This window comes from Melanotaenia boesemani, chromosome 2, assembly GCF_017639745.1.
Source record: "Melanotaenia boesemani isolate fMelBoe1 chromosome 2, fMelBoe1.pri, whole genome shotgun sequence".
In the NCBI taxonomy this organism is placed as follows: domain Eukaryota; kingdom Metazoa; phylum Chordata; class Actinopteri; order Atheriniformes; family Melanotaeniidae; genus Melanotaenia; species Melanotaenia boesemani.
Window position 1 is genome coordinate 33,553,460 of NC_055683.1, and position 24,455 is coordinate 33,577,914.

At 39.5% G+C, this 24,455-nt stretch overlaps 1 protein-coding gene across 3 annotated transcripts; it reads left to right on the forward strand.

The window, feature by feature from the left end:
- The first annotated feature begins 126 nt into the window (after positions 1-126).
- On the forward strand, positions 127-22,961 carry setd1a (SET domain containing 1A, histone lysine methyltransferase). Of its 3 annotated transcripts, XM_041968228.1 has the most exons (22): positions 193-264; positions 361-433; positions 1,169-1,313; positions 1,399-1,497; positions 2,236-2,506; positions 3,012-3,142; positions 4,677-4,933; positions 5,408-7,115; positions 9,048-10,037; positions 10,406-10,573; positions 10,888-10,972; positions 11,059-11,201; positions 11,452-11,488; positions 11,589-11,778; positions 11,943-11,986; positions 12,185-13,473; positions 14,268-14,622; positions 14,795-14,976; positions 19,267-19,377; positions 19,958-20,077; positions 20,350-20,487; positions 20,612-22,961. In XM_041968228.1, exons 3-22 carry the CDS (start codon positions 1,176-1,178, stop codon positions 20,783-20,785), a joined length of 6,630 nt encoding a protein of 2,209 aa, XP_041824162.1. In that variant the 5' UTR covers positions 193-264; positions 361-433; positions 1,169-1,175; the 3' UTR covers positions 20,786-22,961. The 3 variants fall into 3 exon arrangements, with proteins under 3 accessions (XP_041824166.1, XP_041824162.1, XP_041824169.1); XM_041968232.1 differs by lacking the exons at positions 193-264; positions 361-433 and adding an exon at positions 127-156; XM_041968235.1 differs by lacking the exons at positions 193-264; positions 361-433 and adding an exon at positions 990-1,010.
- Positions 22,962-24,455: the final 1,494 nt, after the last annotated feature.

Genomic DNA, 24,455 nt, shown 5'->3' on the forward strand with positions numbered 1-24,455 from the left:
AATCTAATGTATTTATTATTTTTATTGTATTTATAGAGTTAAAGCCTATTTTATGGCTGCCTCATATTTTGTATAGTGCCCATCTGGAGGAAAGTGCTGATGAGTAACCGTAGGCTGTATTAGCATACACTGATGGAGAACAGGCGAGGCTTTCAGGTTGGTTACGCGATGGCCGCTCTCTCAACAATATCTGGATTTTAAAGACAAAACAATGGCTTCGGTGCTCGAACAAGGGTGTCGATGTCTTGACTAGCGATCGGAATAGTAGCGGTATTGTTTTAGGTCGTCAGATTTGCTTTAGTGCATGGTCAAAGATGTTCCGTTTCGGTTAGGAACCCAGTGTTGTTCTTCGTCCCTCAGGCCTGGCTGTTGCTGCCTACACTGTAGCGGCGGTTTGCTACCTTCGGGTGAGCGGGCAGTAGGTGTCTAAAAGGTAGGGTCTGAATTTAAGGAAATCGAAGGCAAAGAAATGCAGCTAAGCATCAAAAAGAGGCATATGAAATCAATGTCACGGGTAAAATGTGATGCTTGGGGTCAGAGGGTTATTAAAACCGGAGTTAAGCTACTAACTTGGTCTTGCTAGCTAGCAGTAGCCATCGGTAGCATCAACTTGTCCTAGCTAAAGCGAAAATGCATAGCAAATATAACATCGACAGTGGTTGTCTAACTCAAGAGCAAATGATAATGTTGTTCTCCAGAACGCGAATCAACTACATTTAACGTCAGGTTTTAGTCGACACTTGCAAACACAGTTTCTTTGCTTTATATTGGTGCACGTTAGCCTTTGCTAACAGCAGGTTGCTAGCAAAACTATCCGGCCAGTGACGTAACGCAGGTTTTTGTTTTGACAGCGCGCAGCATCTTAACCAAAGCCAACGGCATCTTAATAGTCATACCTAAACTAATAATTCTACCTCGAAATGTATAATTACCACATGTTTGTCTGAAATATTAATATCTGATGAATATATGTGACGCAGCTACAGCGTGCAAACCGCCGGCATCCAATGGTAATTGATAAGCACCTATTGAATCATTTTACAGTTGTCTTACTTTTATTTAATTGTAATTCGTAAACGCTGCATTTCCAATAGTTTGTGTTTTGTTTTAATTTTGTTCCTGACAATAGGTTTAGTATTTTACATAAGGTTTGTCTTTTGCCGCCCAGTTGTAGGATGGATCCAGACAGTGGGACAGAAACACAAAAAGCAGTCAGTTTGCAGTGGAAAAGCTACAAACTCGTCCAGGACCCAGCCATTAGGCGGGTCACACAGAAGATCTACAGATATGATGGAGTGCATTTCAGTGTGCCAGTGAGTTAACTTTGAGTGTTTACATTGTTTTTATAATGCATATCTCCTTATAAATGCATTTGACCTGCTGCTGATTATTTTCCAGGATTCTGGATTTCCTCCAGTGGCAGATCTGCGGGATCCTAGACCCCGGAGGCTATGGTCCAGGTATACAGAACTGTCCCTACCAGTGCCGAAGTTTAAGGTGAGCTATCCCAATTATCCCAGGTTCATAATGTCAAGTCAAACTTTAGTTGATTTACAAATTTTGTTAGTTTAGTGGAAAAAATGGAAAGGGAGACAATGTAATTGGAAAATAGAGTAATTAAGTAAGTGCTTGGAAAGAAAATGTGCTGGTTGAGAAAATGTAGTGGAAGACTACACATATGTGTTAGAAATCTGAAAATGTCATGCAAGCAGTGACCCATAGCTCTCTAAGCAAAGAGAAGTCAAAGGAAATGCAGCTGCTTGTGGCATTTATGGAAATTCTGAAAAGACACACACACACGAGATCGGCTCCTTGACAACCATTAAGAAGTGGATGAGGGGTTTTTTGTTTTTTTTTTTGGGGGGGGGGGGGGTGGTTTTGGAAGTACATTATATAATGATTTTGACAATATATATATTAACATTGCATTGTTGTCTTGTGGGTCCTGTAATGATTACATGTAGTTAATTTTGGGCTTTAATTTGAAAAAACATGATCTTGACTATCGGAGCAAAATGGTGAAGATCATGGCCATGCAGAACTGTTAACTGGTGAAGACTGCGTAGTCATCAGCCACTGATGGAGACACTTTTACCGATTAATTATTGATAAATGTCTTAGTGATTGTAAATTGGTCAACTTGTATATAGATCTGCAGCTCAGTAGCTTTTTGTCTGTCAGGGTCACTTAAACTTTCCCCTGATGTTGTATTTATTAATTTATTTTTTAAAACAGCTTGATGAGTTCTATGTGGGTCCCATACCCCTCAAGGAGGTGACCTTTGCTAGGCTCAATGACAACATCAAGGAGCCCTTCTTGGCAGAAATGTGTGCCAAGTTTGGTGAGGTGGAGGAGATGGAGATTCTGTTTCACCCCAAAACCAGGAAGCATTTGGGTTTGGCCAGGGTGTTGTTCACCAGCACCAGAGGAGCTAAAGACACAGTCAAGCATCTGCACAACACATCTGTCATGGGTAACATCATTCATGCTCAACTTGATATAAAAGGTAAGCCAAAAGATCTCCTTTGAGGGTCTTTTATCTGTGACATGATTGATAAAAGTTATGGGGTTGCTTTATTTTTTTTTTCTAACCATTTTCTATAGCAAAGGATTTACTGGTAGACATGTATTAGTTAAAACACTGGTTTGAAACTTTGTGTCGACTTTAAAGCATGTTTAAGTAAAAAATTACCTAAAGAAATCAATGAAATTCAAATGGCCTGCAAAGTTTCACTCTTTGGCAAATCTTGAAACATGATTGCAATCATCACAATCAATCGTGTATGTGTACCATGCAGTGGTATAGTTTATGAAGATATACTGAAAATTTTGTGAGCACATTATTTATTTTAGTTCTATTATCTGCACTGATACGTTCATTAGCTACCTTATTGTAAGCACTTAAATCTAGCGTAGCTGTTCATGAAAACATTGTTAAATGTAAGTTCAATTTAGATCACTGATATTTCACAAATTGCTTTTATCTCTTTCTGACTTGGTTTCTTACGCAGGCCAACAGAGGCAGAAGTACTATGACCTTATAGTAAATGGGTCCTACACTCCTCAGACGGTGCCCCTGGGTGGCAAGGCTTTGATGGACAGGGTTCAACCCCAGGCCCCAGCCCAGCCACAGCCTGACACGGTATTGTTGCGGAATCATTGCCTTGCAGTTATTTCATGATTAAACTGATCAAATAATTAGTATTGAGACTTTTAGGGGCTGACATAATTATTTGTCTGATTGTGATTATTTGAAAAGATCACTTTTTTATTTGTTTGTTTTTTAAATAATCATCATGGTCTGTATTCTAATTTATTTATATATTTTTTAGAGGACTAGACTGGCATACTTTGAGTAATGTCATCTCCGTGCACCCATTTTCTACAGCACATGACGAGTTTTACTGCTGCCCAGTGTTTATCTCAAGGCCCCACCTACATTAGAGCTATTGCACTCTGGAAAACATTTGTTAACATTAAGTTATGGACTTAATTTCAAAGCCAAAAGGCCCAATGGTGAAATTTAACTTTTAGGTAAAATAAAGAAAGATAGTCCATTAATTTAGAAAAGTTGATTTTCAACAGGAGTGTGTCAGTCAGCAGTGCTAATACCACTAATCTGAAAAATGATCTTTGCATCCATTACCTCACACAGTTTATTGACTTAGGTAAAAAGGCCATGAAACTTTTAGAGCAGCACCAACTCTTTTCTTGTCTCAAACTAAGATCTGCCTATATCAGGGACTGTGGCTGGGATTATTGTAACCAATAAAATCAACAAAAGCATGCCAGTTCCTTATCTAGCCTTCCGGCTTCAAAGGAAACAAAGAAATAAAGCTGCAACATCAGTGTGAAGTCACAGCAGCCTAATAGGTCATTGTTCTTCTAATTTTTTATCTGATTTTGTGCTTTGCCATGCATGGCGACATTTAAATTTCCATTTGCAGCTGCAGTCACAGTTAAAATGCAGCACATTCATTTGTTTTTATCAAAGCAGCTCTTTCTTTTAATATTGCTGTCTCCTGTTTATGAACCATGTTTATACTGACACTTAAAAATGGCCAAAGGGTTTGGAAATGGCGCTCAAAAATAGGAACTGCTATTTCAGACAGCATTTTTAAATACAGATTAAATGTAATATAAAACTAAGTGGCAAGGAAATTGTGCAATTTTGACACTATGCATTGTAGTTCCTAACTAAAGAAGTAAAACTCTGAAAATGGCTTCTCTTCGTTTTCTTTCTATTTTTTTCTTTTTTAGACAAAATCATGAATGAGAATGCATATCTTAACGTTTTGAATGAATGTGATACTCTAGACTGAATATCATTCAACACTGGTCAGTGGCTACTGTCAGCCACTGTTACTGTCATTATTCTTGTTTGGACGTTGAAACTCTAAAACAAAAATAGCTGTGGTTTGTGCAATCTCTCAAAAGGTTTATTTTCTTTATAAACCTTGTTTATATGTATTAGAGCAAAGTTGCTAAGTTGGCAACAGTTATATAAAGTTGTGAGTATATTTGCAGCTTACCAGCTTTGTTCAGACACAGTGAGGGGAGATATTAACAGTTAAGGGTAAAATGGTCTTTAAATAACATTATGTGGAGTTGTATGAATGAACAACTTCAGCTCGCTTCTTTTCCTAATTGGAAAAACAATCTGCCTGTCTTCTCAGCCATCGGAAATCAGGCGGAGACTTTCCAGTGAGCTTGCTGTTCTGGCAGCAGGGGTCCAGGCTCTCACATCAGGAAGCATCACACCATGTTCTGGAGACACTGGCTATAATGATCAGCGTTTGGACACGCCTCCATCCTCCATGTCGGGCCCGTACACACCCGGCTCCTCTGCATCATCTCAGGGTGGTGGAGGAACACCTTACAGCTCTAGATCTGGAACTCCTTTCTCGCAAGACTCAGGCTACACCAGCAACAGGTTAGTTGTTGATAGTTTTTTCATTCTTAAAGGACCTGATAATTTTCCCAGTTTGTGTCGTCATCGTCACAAAACAAATCAAGAATGATTATTTAATAGATTTTTGTAGTTGCTCAGCTGTCATTAGCCGCGTTTACATGAACCACTTTTGATCCGATCAAAAGTCCAGTTGGAATAAAAATGTGTCATGTAAACACCTCAGTTTGTCCGATCAGCCTAGATTGGAGAGAATTTGAGTGAGAGCTGGGGGTTCAACCTTTTCACGATTTGATTTAACAGGAAGAAGTAACCATGTATGCACTCATCCCAAGCATTTTTTGTTTTTCTGGACATGCATGAAACACATAGGGGTTAGGTGACTTGGTTTTATTCAGATAGGAGAAATATTAGTCCATGTAAATGTTTCTATTTAAAGTGTTTTTTTATGCTTGTTTTCTTTATAATAATGTATTCTGCCTTATTTCTTTGTTTCAGGCATACGGGCTATAATACAGGCACTTTGGGCAGCGGCTACCCTCCCCAGGATATGCTACCTTCTTCATCTTCATCTTCTGCTGTCTCATCTACTGTTGGAGGATACAAAGTATCTCGCTACCCTGATGATACACAGGAATCGTCGGCGTACCACAGAGGCCGCCCTGTGTATCCTCCAGCCACATCGTATCGTCCCAATGAGCCACCTTGCTACCCTCCCTACCCCAATGTTGGAGGACCTGGGCTACACATGGCCCATCACTCCTCAATGCCTCCACCACCCATTTCTAATCAGTTTGATCAGCCCCTGATATCAGACAGGGAGAGAGACCGTGAAAGAGACTCAGGGGGAAGATATGGGGCAGGGGGGATTGGTTCCAGAAGGTCATCTTACCATCACCAGCAGGACACAAACTCTTCCTTAAAGTACCATTCTCATCACTCCCATCACCATTCGGATCGCAGGGATGAACGGGGGTACCGGCGAGACAGTCTGGGGTCCCGGTCAAGTGACCACGGCCACCAGAGACACCGCAACCACCACCATTCTCACAACCACCATGGAGGCAGCAGTCGCAGAAAAAGCAGCCATGACCGGGACAGGGAACGAGACAGAGATCGTGAAAAAGACCGAGATAGGGACAGAGACAGTGACTACTCTAATAGCTCGGATCCCAGATACAATTCCAATTCTTACCGCTCTTCCTCAAACAGCATGTCTCCTCCCCCATCATCATACTCGTCATATTCCTCCTCCAAAGAGCCTGCCCCTGTCCCTCTTCAAGGTTTGGATGCTTCCTCCCGTCCAGGGGGCACAAGCATTACAGAGAGGGGTTCTCTGCCCTCAGTAGGTCCTGATAAAGACTACCACGTTGGTCATCACGGTGCTCTGCCCCCACCTCCCCCACCACCACCTCCACTCCCACCAGCCTCTGTCATTGCAGCGGCTGTTGCTGAAACACTGGGAACACTGGATTTCAACCAGGATAGTCCTCCCCCTGAGGACCAGTGGAAGCCTAAACGACGTCCCAGTACTCCACCTGCTCCACCCAAGACGCCTCCCCCTCCTACTTCCCCAGCTCACCCTTCTGTTGCTTCCTCCTCCAACTCCCCATCCTCGTCGTCAATTCCTCACCATCTATCCTCTTCTTCCAGCTCCCCACCACCCCCTCATCGGGACTCCTCCTCCCCAGAGCCAGATTCTACTAATGAAAGTTTACCATTTGTCTACCACAGCAGTAGTCTTGATTCACGTATTGAGATGCTTTTAAAAGAACAAAAGGCAAAATTTTCTTTTCTTGCTTCTGACGAGGAAGATGAGGAAGATGGGAAAGAGGAGAAGCAGAGGAGCAGAGGTGGGGATGGAGCAGAGCAAAGAGGGAGGCCAGGTGAACCGGTAGGGGAGCAGGAACCCATGGGGGGGAATGGGGAAAAAGACCATAGGAAGAAAGGGGAAAGAGACAGAGATAGCCACAGAGGAAAAAAACGAGGGAAAGGAGGAGAGAATAGAAAGAGTCCAACTGTACTTAAAGCAACCTCACTACCCTCTTCAAGTTACTCTCCCCACATCCTACCTCCAGATGAACCCCAACCCCAGGTCGCCATTGCTGGGACTGGAGCTTTGCAGGAAGAGTCTTCTCAGACTGGTGCTGCTGATGTAGGAAGCAGGACAGGAGCACACACACCACCTTTTAATGGGCAGAGTCAGGTATTTAATTGTTTTTATAAGTTTACCATCTTTGGTACATACAAAAATACAACAGGGATCATCAGTACATTAATAAAGATTCAGGATCATTTACGTTGATAGCCGTAATGTTTTCTGGAAAAATGTTTAACCAAAAAATCAGATCTTTAATTTCCTATATTTTTACTATGTGGCAATGTTTTGTGCCAGAGGTAGTCCTCCTTTTTCAAACCAAGATCATTTACTGATTCCACATATAAACCTGATCAAAACTGGGGACTTGAGTCTGGATGATTTTTTGTTGGGTAAAATGAACTGACAGCTCAAGGGACTGAGTGCAACAAGACAAACAGTTGCCTGCTTACTAAGTGCACACAGGTAAATAACAGTCCACACACCTTTGTTCCCATCCAGTGTTGTGATTACTTTAGGCTCACATATAATTTTAAGTTCTATTTCATCGTACAAGACAAATGACAAAGACATAGACAAACAGATTCTTGCTCTCTACAAGTATTTTATCTGAGATACAATTATGCTGAAGGAAATGGGGGCAAAAAATTGAGATTGTCTGAAAAATGTGACTTAGTGATTGAAATATAGAGCACTGTAGAGTTAGTTTGCTATTCCAGCATTGGCAGTCTGAGGGCATATCTTGAAAGAGTATGTCCAAATAAACATGGCCTCAACAGGTGAGCTATGCAGAGGATGACGGATCAATCGGTTACTTGGCTTTACTCATTAAATGTGTCTACAGCTACACACACACACACACACAAAAAGACTAAATTGCTTGTGCTTGGTGTAGTCTTCGGCATAGCAGATAGCAGCAGGCTGTATAATAAGAGTTAAGTTATTTTTCTGATCACTTCAACAAATGACAAAAACCTTCTTTAGACCAGATTTGTGAGGTTGCTTTAAAAGCTTTTTACTGCAACCGACAAACACTCATGCTATAAACATTTGGCCTGATGAGATCATGTCAATGGACTAAAATAAACACTGACTTAAGAATAAAACTATCCTGGTATGCACAAAAGTTGTTTTTCTTACACTACGACCAGCAGTTCTTAAACTGGGTCAACTACGAGCACTAAGTAAGGGATAGGTGGGTTAAAAATAGTAAAATTTCTAACGTTACATTTTCTTCAAACCAGAAAATACCGGTAGTGCAGCACTATTGATATTTATTTTATTTATGCGTGTAAAAATGCACTTTAACATCACAAAATAAAATCAGCATTCTCATTTAGCAATTGGCTGGCTTGAAAATCTCATCTCGGTCAACCTCCAGACATATTGTTTGTTTATTTAACCTTTATTTATACAGGTGATCACATTTTCAAGACCCACATAAAATAATAATAAAATAAAAAACTGTATTTACAGGATGCTTGAAACAGTAACAACTTAGAAACACGAACAAACTCCTAGTAGAGTTCACAAAATAACCTGAAAGTCTAAAAGTCAGCAAATGGAATTAAGTGAGACAATTTCAGGTCCTGTTTGTTAAAGCTGATTCAGTGATGGTGGAGCAGAAAAGGAGAAAACCTTCTTCCCAAACTCTGTATTAATTTAGGATAAGCTGATAAAGCCCTGAGATCATACACTGTAACTGATTTGTTTATGTGACACATAATCTGATAGATAAGAGGGCAAGGAACCAGAAATAGATTTAAAAATGAAATGATAATAGTGGACTATCCAGTGTGAAGCCAAAGAAGACAAACGATTGAATATAAAATACAGTGGTGCATTAAAGGCTCATAGCCAGCTGTAAATCTTAATGCTATGATAGACAGAGTCCAACAGATGGAGAGAGTGAGCTGGAGCGTTCATGTAAATGGTTTGAATGGAAGTGATTTCTAAATCTGTCTGTTTCTGTGGAATTTGCTTAATTCAATGCATTGGTAGTTTTCCGGCTCTAAACAGTAATCACTCTCTTTCTGTCAGACTTCTCCTCATTCTTCTGGCGAAGACATGGAAATCTCAGATGAAGAGGAAGAAACAACTGCCATATCAACAGTGACCACCCATCAGCCATCAGTCACCTCAGGATCTTCACCATCTACATCTCAAGCTGTGTTGTCTCAAACAGCAGACCCCTCCTCCTCTCCCCCACCCATCTCTGACTCATCACAGCACTTTGGCAACTCCATGCACCCTCCAATACCCTCCTACCCTCCTCATTTACCTCCTCCTCCTCCCCCTGGTTACTCCCTCCAGCCCCCACCTCCACCAGGGATTCCTCCCCTTCCTCACATGGAGCTGCACCCCGAGTATCCTCCTCCAATGCCCCACCACATGTATGACTACGCCACTTCCATGGAGCTTATGAACCAGTACAGTGGTGGAACCCCTATGTCCTTCCAAATGCAGACGCAAATGCTAAGTCGCCTACACCAGCTACGCATGTCTTCATCCAATGGCACCCCAGGCCCAGGTGAGGCTGCTACTGCAGACTACACCTCTTACCATCTTCACTCTTTGCCTCCACCTCACACACATCATCCCTACATGGACCAAGAGGGATCTGGGGCAGGTGGTCATTATGACCAAGACCACCGATACATGCCTCCACATATGTCTTATCCTTACCCTGACCCCCACAGCACTCAAATACCACCTCATCCGCACCATAGTATACCTCCTCCCCATGCTGGCTGGCCACCACATGTCTTACCGCCACACTACCCATCTTACATGCCCCCACCTGGCTATGGCACCATGCTGCCTGGGGATGGAGATGAGTACAGGGGTCCTGGGCAAGAGATGCCCATGCTAGCAGAGAATCCACATGAGGCAACAGTGCAGATGGTCCTAGCCACTCTTATCCAGGAAATGAAGAACATCATGCAAAGGGACTTGAATCGCAAGATGGTGGAGAATGTAGCCTTTGCCACTTTTGATGAGTGGTGGGAGAGGAAGGAGACAAAAGCCAAGGTAATGATATTTAAAACAATAAAAATGAGAAATTATGAGATTATTGCAATTGCTGTTTTGACTAATTTTCTTAAAAATTTTAACCCTTCTTAAAACAGATTTTTCTGATCAGATTACTAACTGCTACCATTTTCCCAAGTTGGTCCCTTGCAGATTGTTATTGTTTAATGATATTTTTCATTATATCTCAGGAATATTATCAAAAATTATCAAAGACCACTGGTGCCACCATTTTAATTTAGTTTTATTTTGCTTTGTAATTCTAATGACATTAAACAGAATAAAAATGCTGTAAAACAAACTGGGAAAACTTGAACAAGAGGACCTCTGAATGGCTGTTATTAAAAGTCAATGTTTTCCTTTTCTAGCCTTTCCAGACAATGGTAAGGGGGGTGTCTGCTCTACGGGACGACGATAAAAAAGAGGAAAAGGTCAGCCGTCCGCGGGAGCCTCTCATGTCTCTTGTGGACTGGGCAAAGAGTGGTGGCGTGGAGGGCTTGTCTCTCCGTGGAGCACTGCGATTGCCATCCTTCAAGGTAGGGGCACTACTTTTATACATTTTGGACATCTCCATGTCTGCATCTCTTCTCAAACCTCGCTTATTATAACACATCCACACAAGTCATTTAGCTTGTCTGTTGTTTGATGATATTTTAAAACTTAGTGTCTTTAGATTAGTTTATTGCAATAATATCAACATGGACTGTTTTTGGTCTATATTTGTATTATTTGATATGGTCAGAGTTTATGGTATTTGTACACGGTACTTGTGAATAGCTTGTAAAGTTGAACTGCAGTCTTGGCTGTCCGTGTTTCATTGAAAAGAAAATATTTGTATCCAATTGTTCAGGTGAAAAGAAAAGAACCTCAGGAGCTTGAAGAGGGAGACATGAAGAGGCCACGGCCCTCAACTCCACCAGATGAAGATGATGAAGGTTTGCCTAATGTTACAAGTTTTAAAAGAAGGTTTGGATTATTAGATCTCCTGCAAAAGACTCAAAAATTGGTCTCTGGTTTTCAGCTGCTGATGGGAGACCCTCAGAAGCAGACAGGCATGGAGCTGAAAGGGACAATAAAAGGAGGAAAAAGAAACCAAGAAGTCGTAAACCCTGGGAACTTGACAGCGAGGGTGAAGAAACATCTGATGGCTCCTCAACTGAAAAGGTACATAATTTTGTTTTTGTTTTATTTCCTTTTTGTCACATGTACAAATGTTTGGTATTACAAAGGTTGACGATAAAATTATTCGTCTGTATGTATTATGTGTAAATTAACAGATACTTGTTTTGTTTTCCTGATTTCATGTTAACAATATGCGAATAGAGACTCGTCACATTCATGTTGGCAGCTAGATGGCAGTATTTTGCTGTGATTCATTTAACCTCATCTCTAATGATTCTTTTTTTGTTTCTAGGAGGATGAGGAAGTGGAAAGTGGAAAAGAGTCTGATGGTACAGCACAACCATTAAACTTAACACACTGTACTTCTGTCTGTTTTCTATCAGTTAGTGGTCATGTAATTGTTAATTCTGTTTTTTTTTTTTTTTGTAGATGATGCGCTTAGTGCTGATAGTGATGATGAGAGCCTATCTTCGTCCTCTGAAGGCACTTCCTCTTCAGCATCCTCTTCTTCTTCCTCTTCTTCTGAAGATGAAGAGGAAGGAGAGCAGCCTGAGAGTGAAGGGCCAGACTCCTTGGATGAGTCAACCATGGACAGCACGACTGAGAAAGAGGATGACAGGTATCATGTTTATAAATCTGTGTAACCTTTGATCGTTGCTGCAGTCGAGCTGTTCTAGGAAATACATTTTCCCAACACCACATGATTGGACATTGTTTTTCCTGAATATTAGTTTTTGTTGTTCCATCCTCAAATTCCTGCCCTGTCTTTTGTTTTTTTACCAGGGAAAATAACACAGCTGCTCTTTCAAAGGCAGACATAAAAAAAGGTTAGTTCTAATTCCTTATCTGCATCATCATCCAATGTAAACAAATACGATGCTCAAAGGATCGAAGGAAGTTGACATTGTCCTGTTTGAGCTCATGGGGCTTTTGCTTTGTATACATTCTTTGACACTGAAATAGGGGAAAAGCTAATTTCACTATTTATTTTGGACCTATCTTTCAACATTCTCATCTTTTGTCAGGGGTTACAAAGGACAGCAAAGCAGATACAACAGCAACGCATACCAAGCACCCTCCGTCTCCACCATACCCACGGCCTTCATCCCCTGTTGTTCTTGTACCCCCTCTCAAAAAACGCAAGAAGACTGTGTCTTTTTCCACAGACGAAAACGGTGGCAAAACGATATTGCTAACTGCACCTCTATCTCCGTCTTCATCACAAGTGGCGGGTGAATCATCCTTCCTCTCTGGCAGGCTTCTAGACTCTCCCATCACTCCCACACCACCACCTTCAACTCGTCCAAGTCAAGGAATCCAGCTGCTGCCTTTTGCCTCAAAACCAGGTGAAGGCAATGCCCTCATTGTTCCCCCACCTGGAAGAACCCAAGAGTCTGAGGAGTCCAAAAAGGGACCCCTTGTTTTTCCCCAGACAACTCCTGTCAAATCCCCTGGCAAACGGAGCGCCGGCAAAGACTCTCCGAAATCCCTCGCCCCTCCAGTTATGGTATGCCGCACTGTGCAGAACCTGCCATTGGACCATGCCTCTATGTGTAGGATGGCTTTTGAGGAGGCCCCACCTTCAGTCAGTAAACGGTCCAGAGGTAAATCTCGAACACCCAGCTTTTCAGCTTCTTCCTGTCACTCCCTCAGAGAAGAAGATGAGGATGAGGAAGAAAGTGAACAGAGGTTAAGGCTCAGGGAGCAGCTGGGAGCTTCCACCCTACTGCAACTGGCCTCTGCCTCGACAACTGACCTGTCTGTGTTGGCTGATGTAGCTTTAAAGATGGACCCTGATGCTGGAGACTCTGAGGAGACAGAGACATCTGATGAAGCAGAGGAGCAGAAGAAGGAAGAAGATCTCTTCTCCCCAGAGTCACTGGCCCTGGTTGTGAGCCCAGGTGGTGTTATTGTCCTTATGGAGCATAACTACTGCAAGCCACCATTGCTCGCAGTACCATCCAGTACCAAAAAGACTTCAAGACAAGATTCTTCTGTCTTACTCCCAGCAGACCTCAACTCTATTTCTGGGGTCCTTGAGGCCCCAGAGGAGGTCATTGGAGAGGCAATACCATCCAGGTTAGATGCAGGAGAATACTTGTCTGCAGTGGGAGAACTGTGTGACTCTGACGTGAGCCCAGTGGCAGCTGTTTCTCCATCACCAAGGAAGAAGAGTCATGTCGGCAAGAGTGTAGATCTTGAACAGGACAAGAGCAGAAAGAGGAGAAGAAAAGACAAAGAAAACATTGAGGTTCATCATACAAAAAAACAAAAGGAGCAACCAAGCAAGAAACAGAGGAAGAGGAAACTAGAGGTGCGTGACACTATGTGGTTTCCTGCAAATGGCTGTGGATGTTTTAATCATGAACATCACGTCACAATGTTGTCCGTGACAGACATTTGTATATCTGTATTTAGCTTTCTCAAACAGTGACTAATGCACTTCAGCTGATATAATGTAAGCTGGTACGACCGGATTTATAAAGCCAGGCTTCTATTTATGAGGCACTTTGGGACAGAGGATTGTTTCAGATGAGCTGGCAGAGGCAGATATATGTGTGGCATTCAGCAGCTCTCACTACAGCCAACACAGTGCTGCCTTAGCTCCAGCAACAGATTTTTTTTCTCTGCATTAATTTATAATTGGTAATACCATTTTCAATTTTAATGCATGATTTTTTTTATTCAACTTAAAGAAAAGAAGAAAAGAAATATGAACAGTGGTATTGCAGGTGATGAATTAGTTCTTATTATTTCCTGGACAGATGGCTGCTGAGGCATTTTTTCTTTTTTTTTTCTTTTTTTCTCTCTTCTATGTTTTAATTACCAGACAGTGGTCCAAACAGAAATCTACTTTAACTCCACTGTATTGGACAGCAACTCTAATTCTAGTTATAGCTCACCAAAAGTCATCTTATTGCTAATATAATTACAGTTATGTTAGATGTAAATAACAAACTATAGATAAGGTTTTATTTTTGGTTATTTTTGTTTGTTGACCACATGAAAAAATATAATTTAAATTTAATTAGTTACATTTCTAATGACCATGCTTGTTTATCTGATATAAATAAGTTATATTATTTATTTATCTGTTTGTTTCCACAGGACTCAGATTTTGAGGAGGATGTTGATGTGGAGGAACTTGAATCTGGAGAACTGTCCAGCTCAGACACTGAGGATGAGGTGGTTGAAGAAGTAAGGAAAAGTGAGCGCCTCTTTTTGCAGGAGGCAGGGGTAACGTCATCTCACCGGTGGCCGAAACCTATCCCAGCACCCGAGCCACTAGCAATAAAGTTTGAAAACCGCAGTGAGTTTGAGCAAATGACCATCCTGTATGACATTTGGAACTCTGGACTGGATGGTGAAGACTTGATGTTGCTGAAGAAAACCTATGAGAAGCTGCTACAGGATGACCACAGCTCTGACTGGCTCAATGACACGCACTGGGTCAACCATACAAATATCCTTTTTTTATTATTATGTTTTGCCATAAATCTGTGTGTTAGCTTGGTTTGTTTCTCGATAGAATATCAGTTATCTTCAGTCAACATGTAGCCTGTAGACTTTGCTAATCCCATTTTTTAATCATTAATATCATTGGTTTATCATTTCCCTTGACCTTTGTGCTGCACTAACCAATTTGCCGAACCCCCGCCGTAAAAAAAAGAATGCAGATGGACAGCTTCGAGAGCACGTGACTGGTTGTGCCAGAAGTGAGGGTTATTATGCTATCAGCCGCAAGGAGAAAGATGTCTACTTAGACCTAGATCTGCCTGAGCAGGTCATACGGGAGGTCGAGAATGTCGACAGCTCTGTAAGTAGACATACATTATTCACAAAATAGTGTATTCTACACTTGGTTTGTTTTTTTAACCTGATTTCGTTTTCCTTTCATTTAACACGAACAGAACCTTCTGTGGTTCAATGGTTCATTTCCTAAAATGTTTAAATGTTAACCAAATAAATCTTTTGCACTTGGAATCTGAAAGTGTCACTTTAATTATGAAAGATTAAGTGACTGTTAATGTCCAGAATAAGTTTGTGGCAATAACAGGTTAATAAGTCATATCTTGGCAGTACTTTGAACTGTCTGTCACTGCAGCTCATGAAACTTTGGTTCTTTGAGTAGGTATGCAGTCCTGAAACCTCCAGAGTGCAGTGCTGGCTGTTAACTGAATTTACATTGTTTAACTCCACTGCATGCACATACAGTTCATTACAACCACAGTAAAAATGGTTAATTTGACCCTTTACTAAGCATATATCTGAGCTTGATATGCCTTTGTGCCACATTTCAGGTTTATTCTACATAAATTAATAATTTTCTTTTTCTCAGAATTTGTTTATATATTTATAATTTTTATTTAAGCATAGTACCAAAGTAATGCAAATTCTAACATCCATGAAAGACGTTTCTGTGATAAGGTCAAAGCAATTATGTAGCTAGTTGCTAGCCCAATGCTAATGGATGTAGGAGGCCTATTTGTTATCGTTGTCATGCTTATGGCTGCTTAAACGCTCAATATATACACAATCCCTTGCATCACAGAAATGGTGCACCCTAAAATTGAGAATTTGTTCAACATATCAATTCCATTATTAGGTAAAACTCTGTCTTTGTCTTTTTAACATCTTTTAATCAACTACTAACACATGTTGAAAGGCAATCTGTGTATTTGTTTTTTTCAGACTGATTTAAGATGGCATGAAAACATAGTCTGAAATAAAAAAAAGGGGGGAAAAGCTGTTTTTGACTGAGCTATTTGAACAGCTCATTAAAATGTTCATTTTCAGTGTGATCAGATTTAAGACCTGTTGTGGTAGTTCTGTGGTTGATGTTTGCTGATAGGTTGTTACAAGAACAAGATAAAATGCAGGATGTGCATATGGTATAGTATATAACATTGTGTACAAACCTTCCTAAATCAGCTTTGCAGTGAGGCTTACCTGCTGTGTATTACCTGTACTTGTTCTTGTGCAGGAAATCTGGGGTTGGTTGACTAGAAAGTTGACACAAAGAGTCAGGCTCCAGATTATTGTGTTGGAGAAAATGATCTGTTTTTCAGATACAGTCTGGCTCACATGCAGTCTTTATGGGGTCCAATAGTTGCTGAGTGTGTTTATTATAAATGGGCTGTGTGATTCTTGATAATAACCCTTAGGATTTTCATTGGCATGGAAAGAAGAACAGTTTGCCCACAGCTATTTGGATAGGTGGGAACAGTAATTTTATTAAAATACAGATATTCGTAACGTTGCCAATGATTTTGAAGGCCAGAGGCTTTTTTTTCTTTTTGCAATTGAATGATAAAATTAGTTAATGTTGAAAATGACAGATTTCATTACAACCATTAGACAACCCATATTCTTCTCTTACACCCTAAACCAGTATGTGATATTATTTGATATATTAACGTTTGTATAAACCCAGCTGTTGCTGTTTGGATGGCAAATTATTGAAAACAATTAAAAAAAATCACTTTTGGATTGATTTGCAGGAAAGTTACATCACACAAACCTATTTTCAACAATGACTCCACCAGAGGAAAAAACAACTCTCCTTTCTGACTTTATAAATGCTTTTTATTTATTTATTTTAGTTATTTTTGTTCTGTTATTTTTTTTTTTTTTTTTTTTTTTTTTTCCTTTAAGCTTAGAAAATATCACTTTCTCCCCCCTACTGAATTTATTTGAAAGCATTTTAAAATGAAATTATGTATAAATAATTTTCTCATTTAAAATGTGGTTGTCCATGGAGATTTCATTGTGGTTGGATTTTTAAGTTTCTAATGTTTTTTGGCTTTCCTACATCAAGGGTACATGTGCAGCCCATCTTAACCCATTCATCCCTGAGGATCCTTTTTTAAGGAGGGTTATAAAGCTTGAGCAATGTTTGGAAACAGATCTGCACTGCGGTGTTATGATTAGCACTATTGCCTCACAGTAAGCTTTCTGGTTCAGTCTCGGCTGGGGGGCTTTCCTTGTGGAGTTTATATTCTCTTGCCTTGACTGCGTGGATTCTCTCTGGATACTCCCCCTAGGACTGAGCATAAAGCTGAATGGTTGGATGTCTGTGTGTTGGCTATGTGATGGACTTGCAGCCTGTCCAGAGTGTACCCTTCCTCTAGTTTAATAGCCGCTAAGATGGGCTCCAGCCCACGATCCTGCTTTGGGATAAGTGGGTACAAAAATGGATGGATGTTTTGTTTTGTTTTTTAATATGTAAGAGTCTTGAACTGGATCATTCCGTGTTGACGTCACATCAGACTTGAGAGGAAACATCATTCAAACGTACCTTTAGTTCTGAAAGGGAAAAACAATCAGATCTGAATAGTCAATGACTTAAGCAAACTTAAACCATTTCACACTTTCATGCATCACATTTCCGCTCACATTTTCCTCACCACTCGTCTACTGTTACTGCAGCAGAAACGCCATATTTGATTTGTCTGCCCTTGTTGTCAAACTGTAGTTCAGTAATAAAGATCTTTTGGGGAAGCTCAGGCTTTCTACTGAAATTCCTTCCATGATGGGCAGATTTGTGAAATCCTTTTGTAGATGTAAGCATTTTTACACCACAATTTGTAAGACTTATGCAGTTCATATGGTGTAATTTTGGGGTTCTAGGCAATCCTTTTTCAGTTTTAGAGCTTTTAGTTAATTGAAGTGAGACCGTTTACAAATATAATAATATAATATAATATAATATTAAACATTATCATGAAATATAGTTATTTATCCACACATCTAGTTTTAATCTACTTAATTGATAATTATTGACTATTTTACTTATTCAACATCTCATTTGCCTACATCATTCTATACATTTGTAATTTTACTCTTTTTTTCTGGTTTCAGTGAGGGCCTGAGTGTTACAAAGTTAATGTTTTAACTTCTTTAAATTTTGGTATTCACTATCAAGTGACATCTTAATCATTTCATTGCATACTTATAAATATGCCTGTTCTTTTTATATGATGTCAGCAAACAAACTTTTATTAACAGTGACACCAATCATGTGACAGACTTGTGATTCTCTATGAATTATCATTTGTCCTCAAGTTCAGGGATGTCACTTATTCTTCACACACTGCTTTATTGTTGCAAGGGAAGGTATCTACTGTCAGGAAATTTGCAAACATCTTCTGATATTTGACACGGATGTTGGTTGAGTGGAAATTCGACATGGCTGTGTTTGGTTGCTATGTAAAGCTTGCCGGAGATGTTTTCTTTTTTCCCCCCTTTTTCCAAATTGCGTTTTTTGCGATGACTCATGTTTACCATAGAGACAAACATGCTCCTTCATATTCAGCAATGACAGTTTCGGAATAGCATAACTTAATTTTTCCATTTCCAATGCATTACTGTTTTGATATAAATCTGTTTTGGAGATTAGAAATATTTTTTGGGAGTTAGTTACAGGCAGTGAACAAAAATAGATATAATTGTACACTGTATCATATGCTTTTGATATCCCAGTCAAAGTGGTTCAGCAGCTTTGAGGCATCAGTACTGCTTTGCTTATAGTCTGAATTTACCACAGGTACACACTGATGTGGTCTACACGGTGTCCTCACTGTTGCTCTGTTATTTAAACTTTTCCTTTTAACCATAATCCTTAAGGGCAACCACTATGATCTTAAACTTTCGTCTTTTTTCCTTTCCATTAGTGACTGAAATACACAAAACTGTCTTTAGCTGTTAAAAAGCCAAATGCGAATAACATTATACCGTTTTGAAACAATATTCTTGACGTTCTTTATGAGGGTTTTTTGTGTTTTTTAACCACTTTTGTTAATATCATTTAAAAAAATTTCCATTATAGTCAGCCATGTTTGCTCTTTCATAATGACTTGTAGCAGTTACAAAGTAAATGTTGAATTTGGTCAGTGTTGTAGAAATTAAATGTAAACTTGCACCCATTGTTGCACAAATATTTTTTTCAGATTACTGTCATTGATTTCCAAAAGAACTTCACCCACACTGATGCGTCTATTGTAAATAAGGATCAAAGCGCATCACTGCATCAGTCTCTCACAACTCAAGGCCATGTGATAAAGGCATATTGTCTGAGTTGCACTTTTTTTCTCTGTTTTCTTGCCAGGGAGTCAACAGAGTGCTGTCAGAGAGGCGTTCAGAGCAGCGCCGCCTCCTCACTGTCATCGGGGCTACAGCTGTCATGGACTCTGACCTACTTAAACTCAACCAGCTTAAGGTACAGCCAGCCCTGGTGTTCTATTGCAACAGCTATGGTATTAATTTTAGCTACTGTTATCTGCTCACTGCACATTTTTCAGCATGTGACTTTCTTCTTAGAGAATATTTAAGCTTTGGTAAGATGTATTAAACTTGTATCTGTTCTTAAAGCATACTGTATGACTATGAAACATCACTCTACAGTGCCTGCTGGTAATAATAGATTGGAAGTGGAATGAAAGGTTATGGTTAGAAAGCTATAGTCAGTCATGAACTTCAGTACTATAATTTGTACTTCCTCTTCCATATTTAACAAAAGAAAAGAACAATGGTTCAGTCTTTGGGACAGGATCGTTTTGCATTGCATCTATGATAAGTGGAGTTAAAGCATTGGACATCAGAAATGCATTACTATGCATATATTCTTAGCATGGCACATATAAGGAGAATTCATTATTTTAGTGAAAAAATAATCTCTCCATGGCAGTGATTAAAACTGCCTCTTTTGCTTTGGAAAAGCAAGATGTTTGATTTTAAGCACCTTTTGTGAATTTCTTGCACGGCTGTTTTTTGAGTAAATCTTCTCTTTCCTTTCACAGTTCCGTAAGAAAAAGCTTAGATTTGGACGCAGCAGGATTCACGAATGGGGTCTGTTCGCCATGGAGCCCATTGCTGCTGATGAGATGGTCATCGAGTATGTTGGCCAAAACATCAGACAGGTACTACTTACGTATCTATGTTAAGTGATTATTTTAAAGCTGTACTGGAAACAGATGCTGTTAACGTCTTGTTCTGCTGTGAAAAGGTTTCATTTTCATTACAGCCACAAAAAAGTGAAATATGTGGTCCATCATAATTCATCTATAATGAAGGGTTTTTTAGGTGCATTGCAACGTGAATAAGAAATTAAACAAAAATAATTCCTCAGATACCTGTCTAGTATTAAGTTAGTGTAGAGGCAATATCAATAATATCTGTCTTGTTTGCACAGATGGTGGCTGACCATCGAGAAAAGCGGTATGCACAGCAGGGCATCGGAAGCAGCTACTTATTCAGAGTGGACCATGACACAATTATAGATGCCACCAAGTGTGGTAACCTGGCACGATTTATCAACCACTGCTGCACTGTAAGTCTAAACACCCTCAGTCAACACTTGATCATGTCAGACATGCTTTAGTTTACACGTACCTGATTTTATGTCAGTTTTTTAAGTGCAGTTGCTCACATGTTTCACTACTTTCTGCTTCTAGCCAAACTGCTACGCCAAGGTTATCACCATAGAGTCACAGAAAAAGATTGTGATCTACTCAAAGCAGGCTATCGCTGTCAATGAAGAAATCACCTACGACTACAAATTTCCACTGGAGGACAACAAGATCCCTTGCCTGTGTGGAACAGAGAACTGCCGTGGAACACTGAACTAGTGAAAGCACTTCTTGCTCTTTGTTGACAGCAGCCGACATCCCCAAAGTTCACCTTTTGTAAAGTGTGACTCGAAACAAAGCCACCCCCATTATTCCTGGCATTCCTCCGGATGGCCTTGGTGGTCCTCACAATAAGTAGGAAACAGTGACGCACACAATTGCACTTTTCATGCATTCTTTTTTTATTATGGGGCAGTTCCGCTTGCCAGTGCATAAGTTGGTATAATCTGGCATGAGAACATGGAAGGGGACCCTTTGCACTGGCCCCCTTTGCGGCAGTGTTTATGGACTTGAATCGCTGTTTCCAAGCAAGTTCTTTGAACCCAGGCATGAAGGTTTTCTCCTGTTTTTTTTTTTTTTTTTTTTTTTTTTTTTTTGTTTTGTTTTGTTTTGTTTTTTACTTTCATGCCAATATCCGTTTAATAGACACCAACAATAAACCACAGGTATTTCATGTCTGTGTCCTCTACAGCCCAGGATCAATCCTTCAGTGTAAAATCTTTCTTCCAACAATCCACCCTCTGACATCCACACAAAGGCACAGGAAAACCAGACAAATTCAGGGGTTTTTAAAAGCGTTTGTGAAGGGCCCACTTTTAAAATTAGAAATTTCAGTCAATTTGGTCTTCAGTTATGTAAGATTTCCAAGCTTGAAGGTTGTTTTGGAACTTTTTTTTTATTTAATTTCCTTGTATTATTAGAATATTACTCTTGCTGTTATCAATAGTATTATTACTTAGTTGCATTAGCTGTAAGTATCTTACAGTGATATGAGCTTCAGTGTGCCCACCCACTGTCTTTAGTGGCTTTGTGATTTAACACACTGTATCCTCCCCTATTTGCTGTGCTTCATTCTCCTGATTTGCCACAACCTCCCGTTAGCTAAAAGTGTTTCTTTTCTACATTGCTGCATTTTGTTGCCTGCAGGATCAGCACAATGTGGAGTTTGCCTTTATTTTCTCTTCCTTCTTTTTCTTCTCTTCTGTTTCTTTTCTCTACAAGGTTGTGGACAGCGATCTACCTGCTGTTTCTAGCTGCATAATTCATCCCACACAATGTAAGACATGAGTACTATAGGGTCTGGGAAATGCATCCAGCACATTGATGATGGGTTGATTAAAAAGGTAATATCAGCAAATGTTTAGGGGTATGGTGGATAAACTCATAGAGCTTATTTTGTAAAGAAACCTCAACAGCAGCTGTATTGTAACCTAACCTCTAGAGTTACCATTACCTTTGTTGTGTTCACAAGCAGGGTACCCTTGGTTTCCATTGAGAATGAGTAGGCCATGATTTGACCCATTCTGAGGGTTCTTTTTGATGATCTGGATTCTCTCAAGTTACAAAGGAAGTCCAAACAATGACGTTAGCTTCACAGCCATTGTCTAAATATGGGTTTTAAAGTGTGTGTAACAGCAGTTTGAGTTGACAAAAGATGTTTGGTCAGGATGTTAGTCAATGTTCTTTGTCCTTTTATGTCCTCATTTTTATATCCGCAAGTAAATGTCACCTTCCTTTTCCTTTAATTAGCAAAAGCAGCTTCTGCATTTTTTTTTTTTTTTTTTTTGGGTGAAGATTACCATTAACTCCTGCAGGTATTGTGTGGTCAGTGTTAAACTTACTTATGTTGTGTGTTACAGGTGTTTTTAAAAGGCATATTTGCTTGATTAATGTCAGGTCTCTTTAAAAGTTGGGTTTAGTAAAATTTAGTTTTTTCCCCCAAATTTTTCTTTCTCAGAATGCATTAATATTTATTTTATCCAGGAGTGTGTAGCTGCTTGCCACATACCAAACATGCCTCCCAGAATATTGCTTAACAATCTGTTTGCAGTGTAGATGGGTGGAAGGTGTATGACTGACAGTTTGCCTGCTGGATTTACAAACCTCAGCAGGTTACTGGTACACAGCAGGCAGGGGATGTCTATGACCCTTGTGTTGTCCCTGTTTTTCAAATGGCTATTGCCGTCCAAAGTTTAACTTTGATGTAAAACTTTTAACTAGACTTCTTTTATTTGATTTTTTCATTCCCTTCCAAACAGGAAAATGTGTAAGATATGACTTGTTGCAATTAAAACCTTTCCATACAAACAACCCTCTTTACTACAAGATAAAAAGATGAAAGGAAAAAAAAAATCTAAGAAGTACTTGTAAATATTGTAGAGGTGTTTGTTTCTCGTAGAAACACACTGAATCCAAGCTGTAAATATGTTGTTCCTTTTCCTCTCCCCATGAAGAGGAAACCTGTACATACCTTCCATTCATTTATTTTTTTTATTGTTTTTTCCTTTTAATTTGTTTATTTTAATATTATTTGCAATATTTCTCTTGTATTAATGCGTTGGACCCTTTATTAATGGTGCATTAAAATATTTTTTAAATAAAAAGAATATTGTTATTTTTTAATTTATTATTCTTTATTAATCCCAGCACCCAGGGAGCAGTTGGGGGTTGAGGGTTTTTTTTTATCTTAGTTGCCAGCATATGGAAACTGTGTTAGAAACTGTCAAGTTAAACAACTGGTGTCTGAATTGGTGTGTGGAAGTTTTCACATCCCACATACCAAGGTACATAAATTACCTTACAAAGTTGACAGGAAATCGGCTCTTTTTAAGCAGACATAAGAGGTGTGGAAATTTCATCTAAAACATCAAAAAGATTTTGTAAATTTAGACTGATGGCCAGAGGGGAAAGGAAGTAAAGTATTCAGAGCAGATTTTAATATCGGCTGAAAACTACATTTGGCTGCCTAGACTCTGTGTTACTGGCTAGGCAGACTGGGATTTTTTTTTTTCTTTCTTTTTACTGAAACCCTGTCCATGACCTGGAAATCTCGTCATGGGTGCAGTTCTGGAAATGGAAAAAGAGTTTACTCTTGAGTGATGAGAGGTGAGGTAGAAAGTGAAACTGGTAGACTGATGTGTATTTGCATGACAAACACCTGTACCACAGTTTCACAAATGTAGTTTCAATGTCAGAAACAATTGTTCTCAAAATACTTTGGTCAGAACTTCTGACCATATATATAACATGAATGTTCCCATCGAGCTTTCAGCACACGCACATTTATAACTGATCTAGAAGTATAGAAATCCCTTGACCTTATAGCCACCTTTTACTCATCATTTCCTGCTTCCTTTTTCTATGACACAAGCAAAGGCTGAACTTGAGCCAGATCTTCCTGCCTCCAAATGACCCGACACTAGTGTGGGATATCCTTTGTGCAGGTATGACGTTAGGCGTGATGCAGGGGTTTAAATCAAGTTGTCTATTAATCTCTTCTAAACAGTGAATATGACTCTCTTTTTTCAAAATTATGGGAATATCATTAATCAAGTGAGAAAACTACATCGAAATGTTGATTGTGACTGGCAGCAACATGGACTCTAGTTAGATTTAATGGCAAATATTTTTAACATTGACTGATAAATTGGGTTGAATTCAAATAATTTAAAATTTGTTTTGTTTTGTTTTTTTTTTTTACCATTTTTAATGGACCATTTTAAGTATCATGTAAAATCCAGGATCTATGGTGTGGTGATATGATTTCTTGTTAGTACAATATGATCATTGATCCCATATTATAACTGCAATATAGCTACTCGACATGAAGACAGTTAAAGGCAAACATCTCAGGCCTTGTTGAATCAATCTGGAAGTTAAATCTATTGGC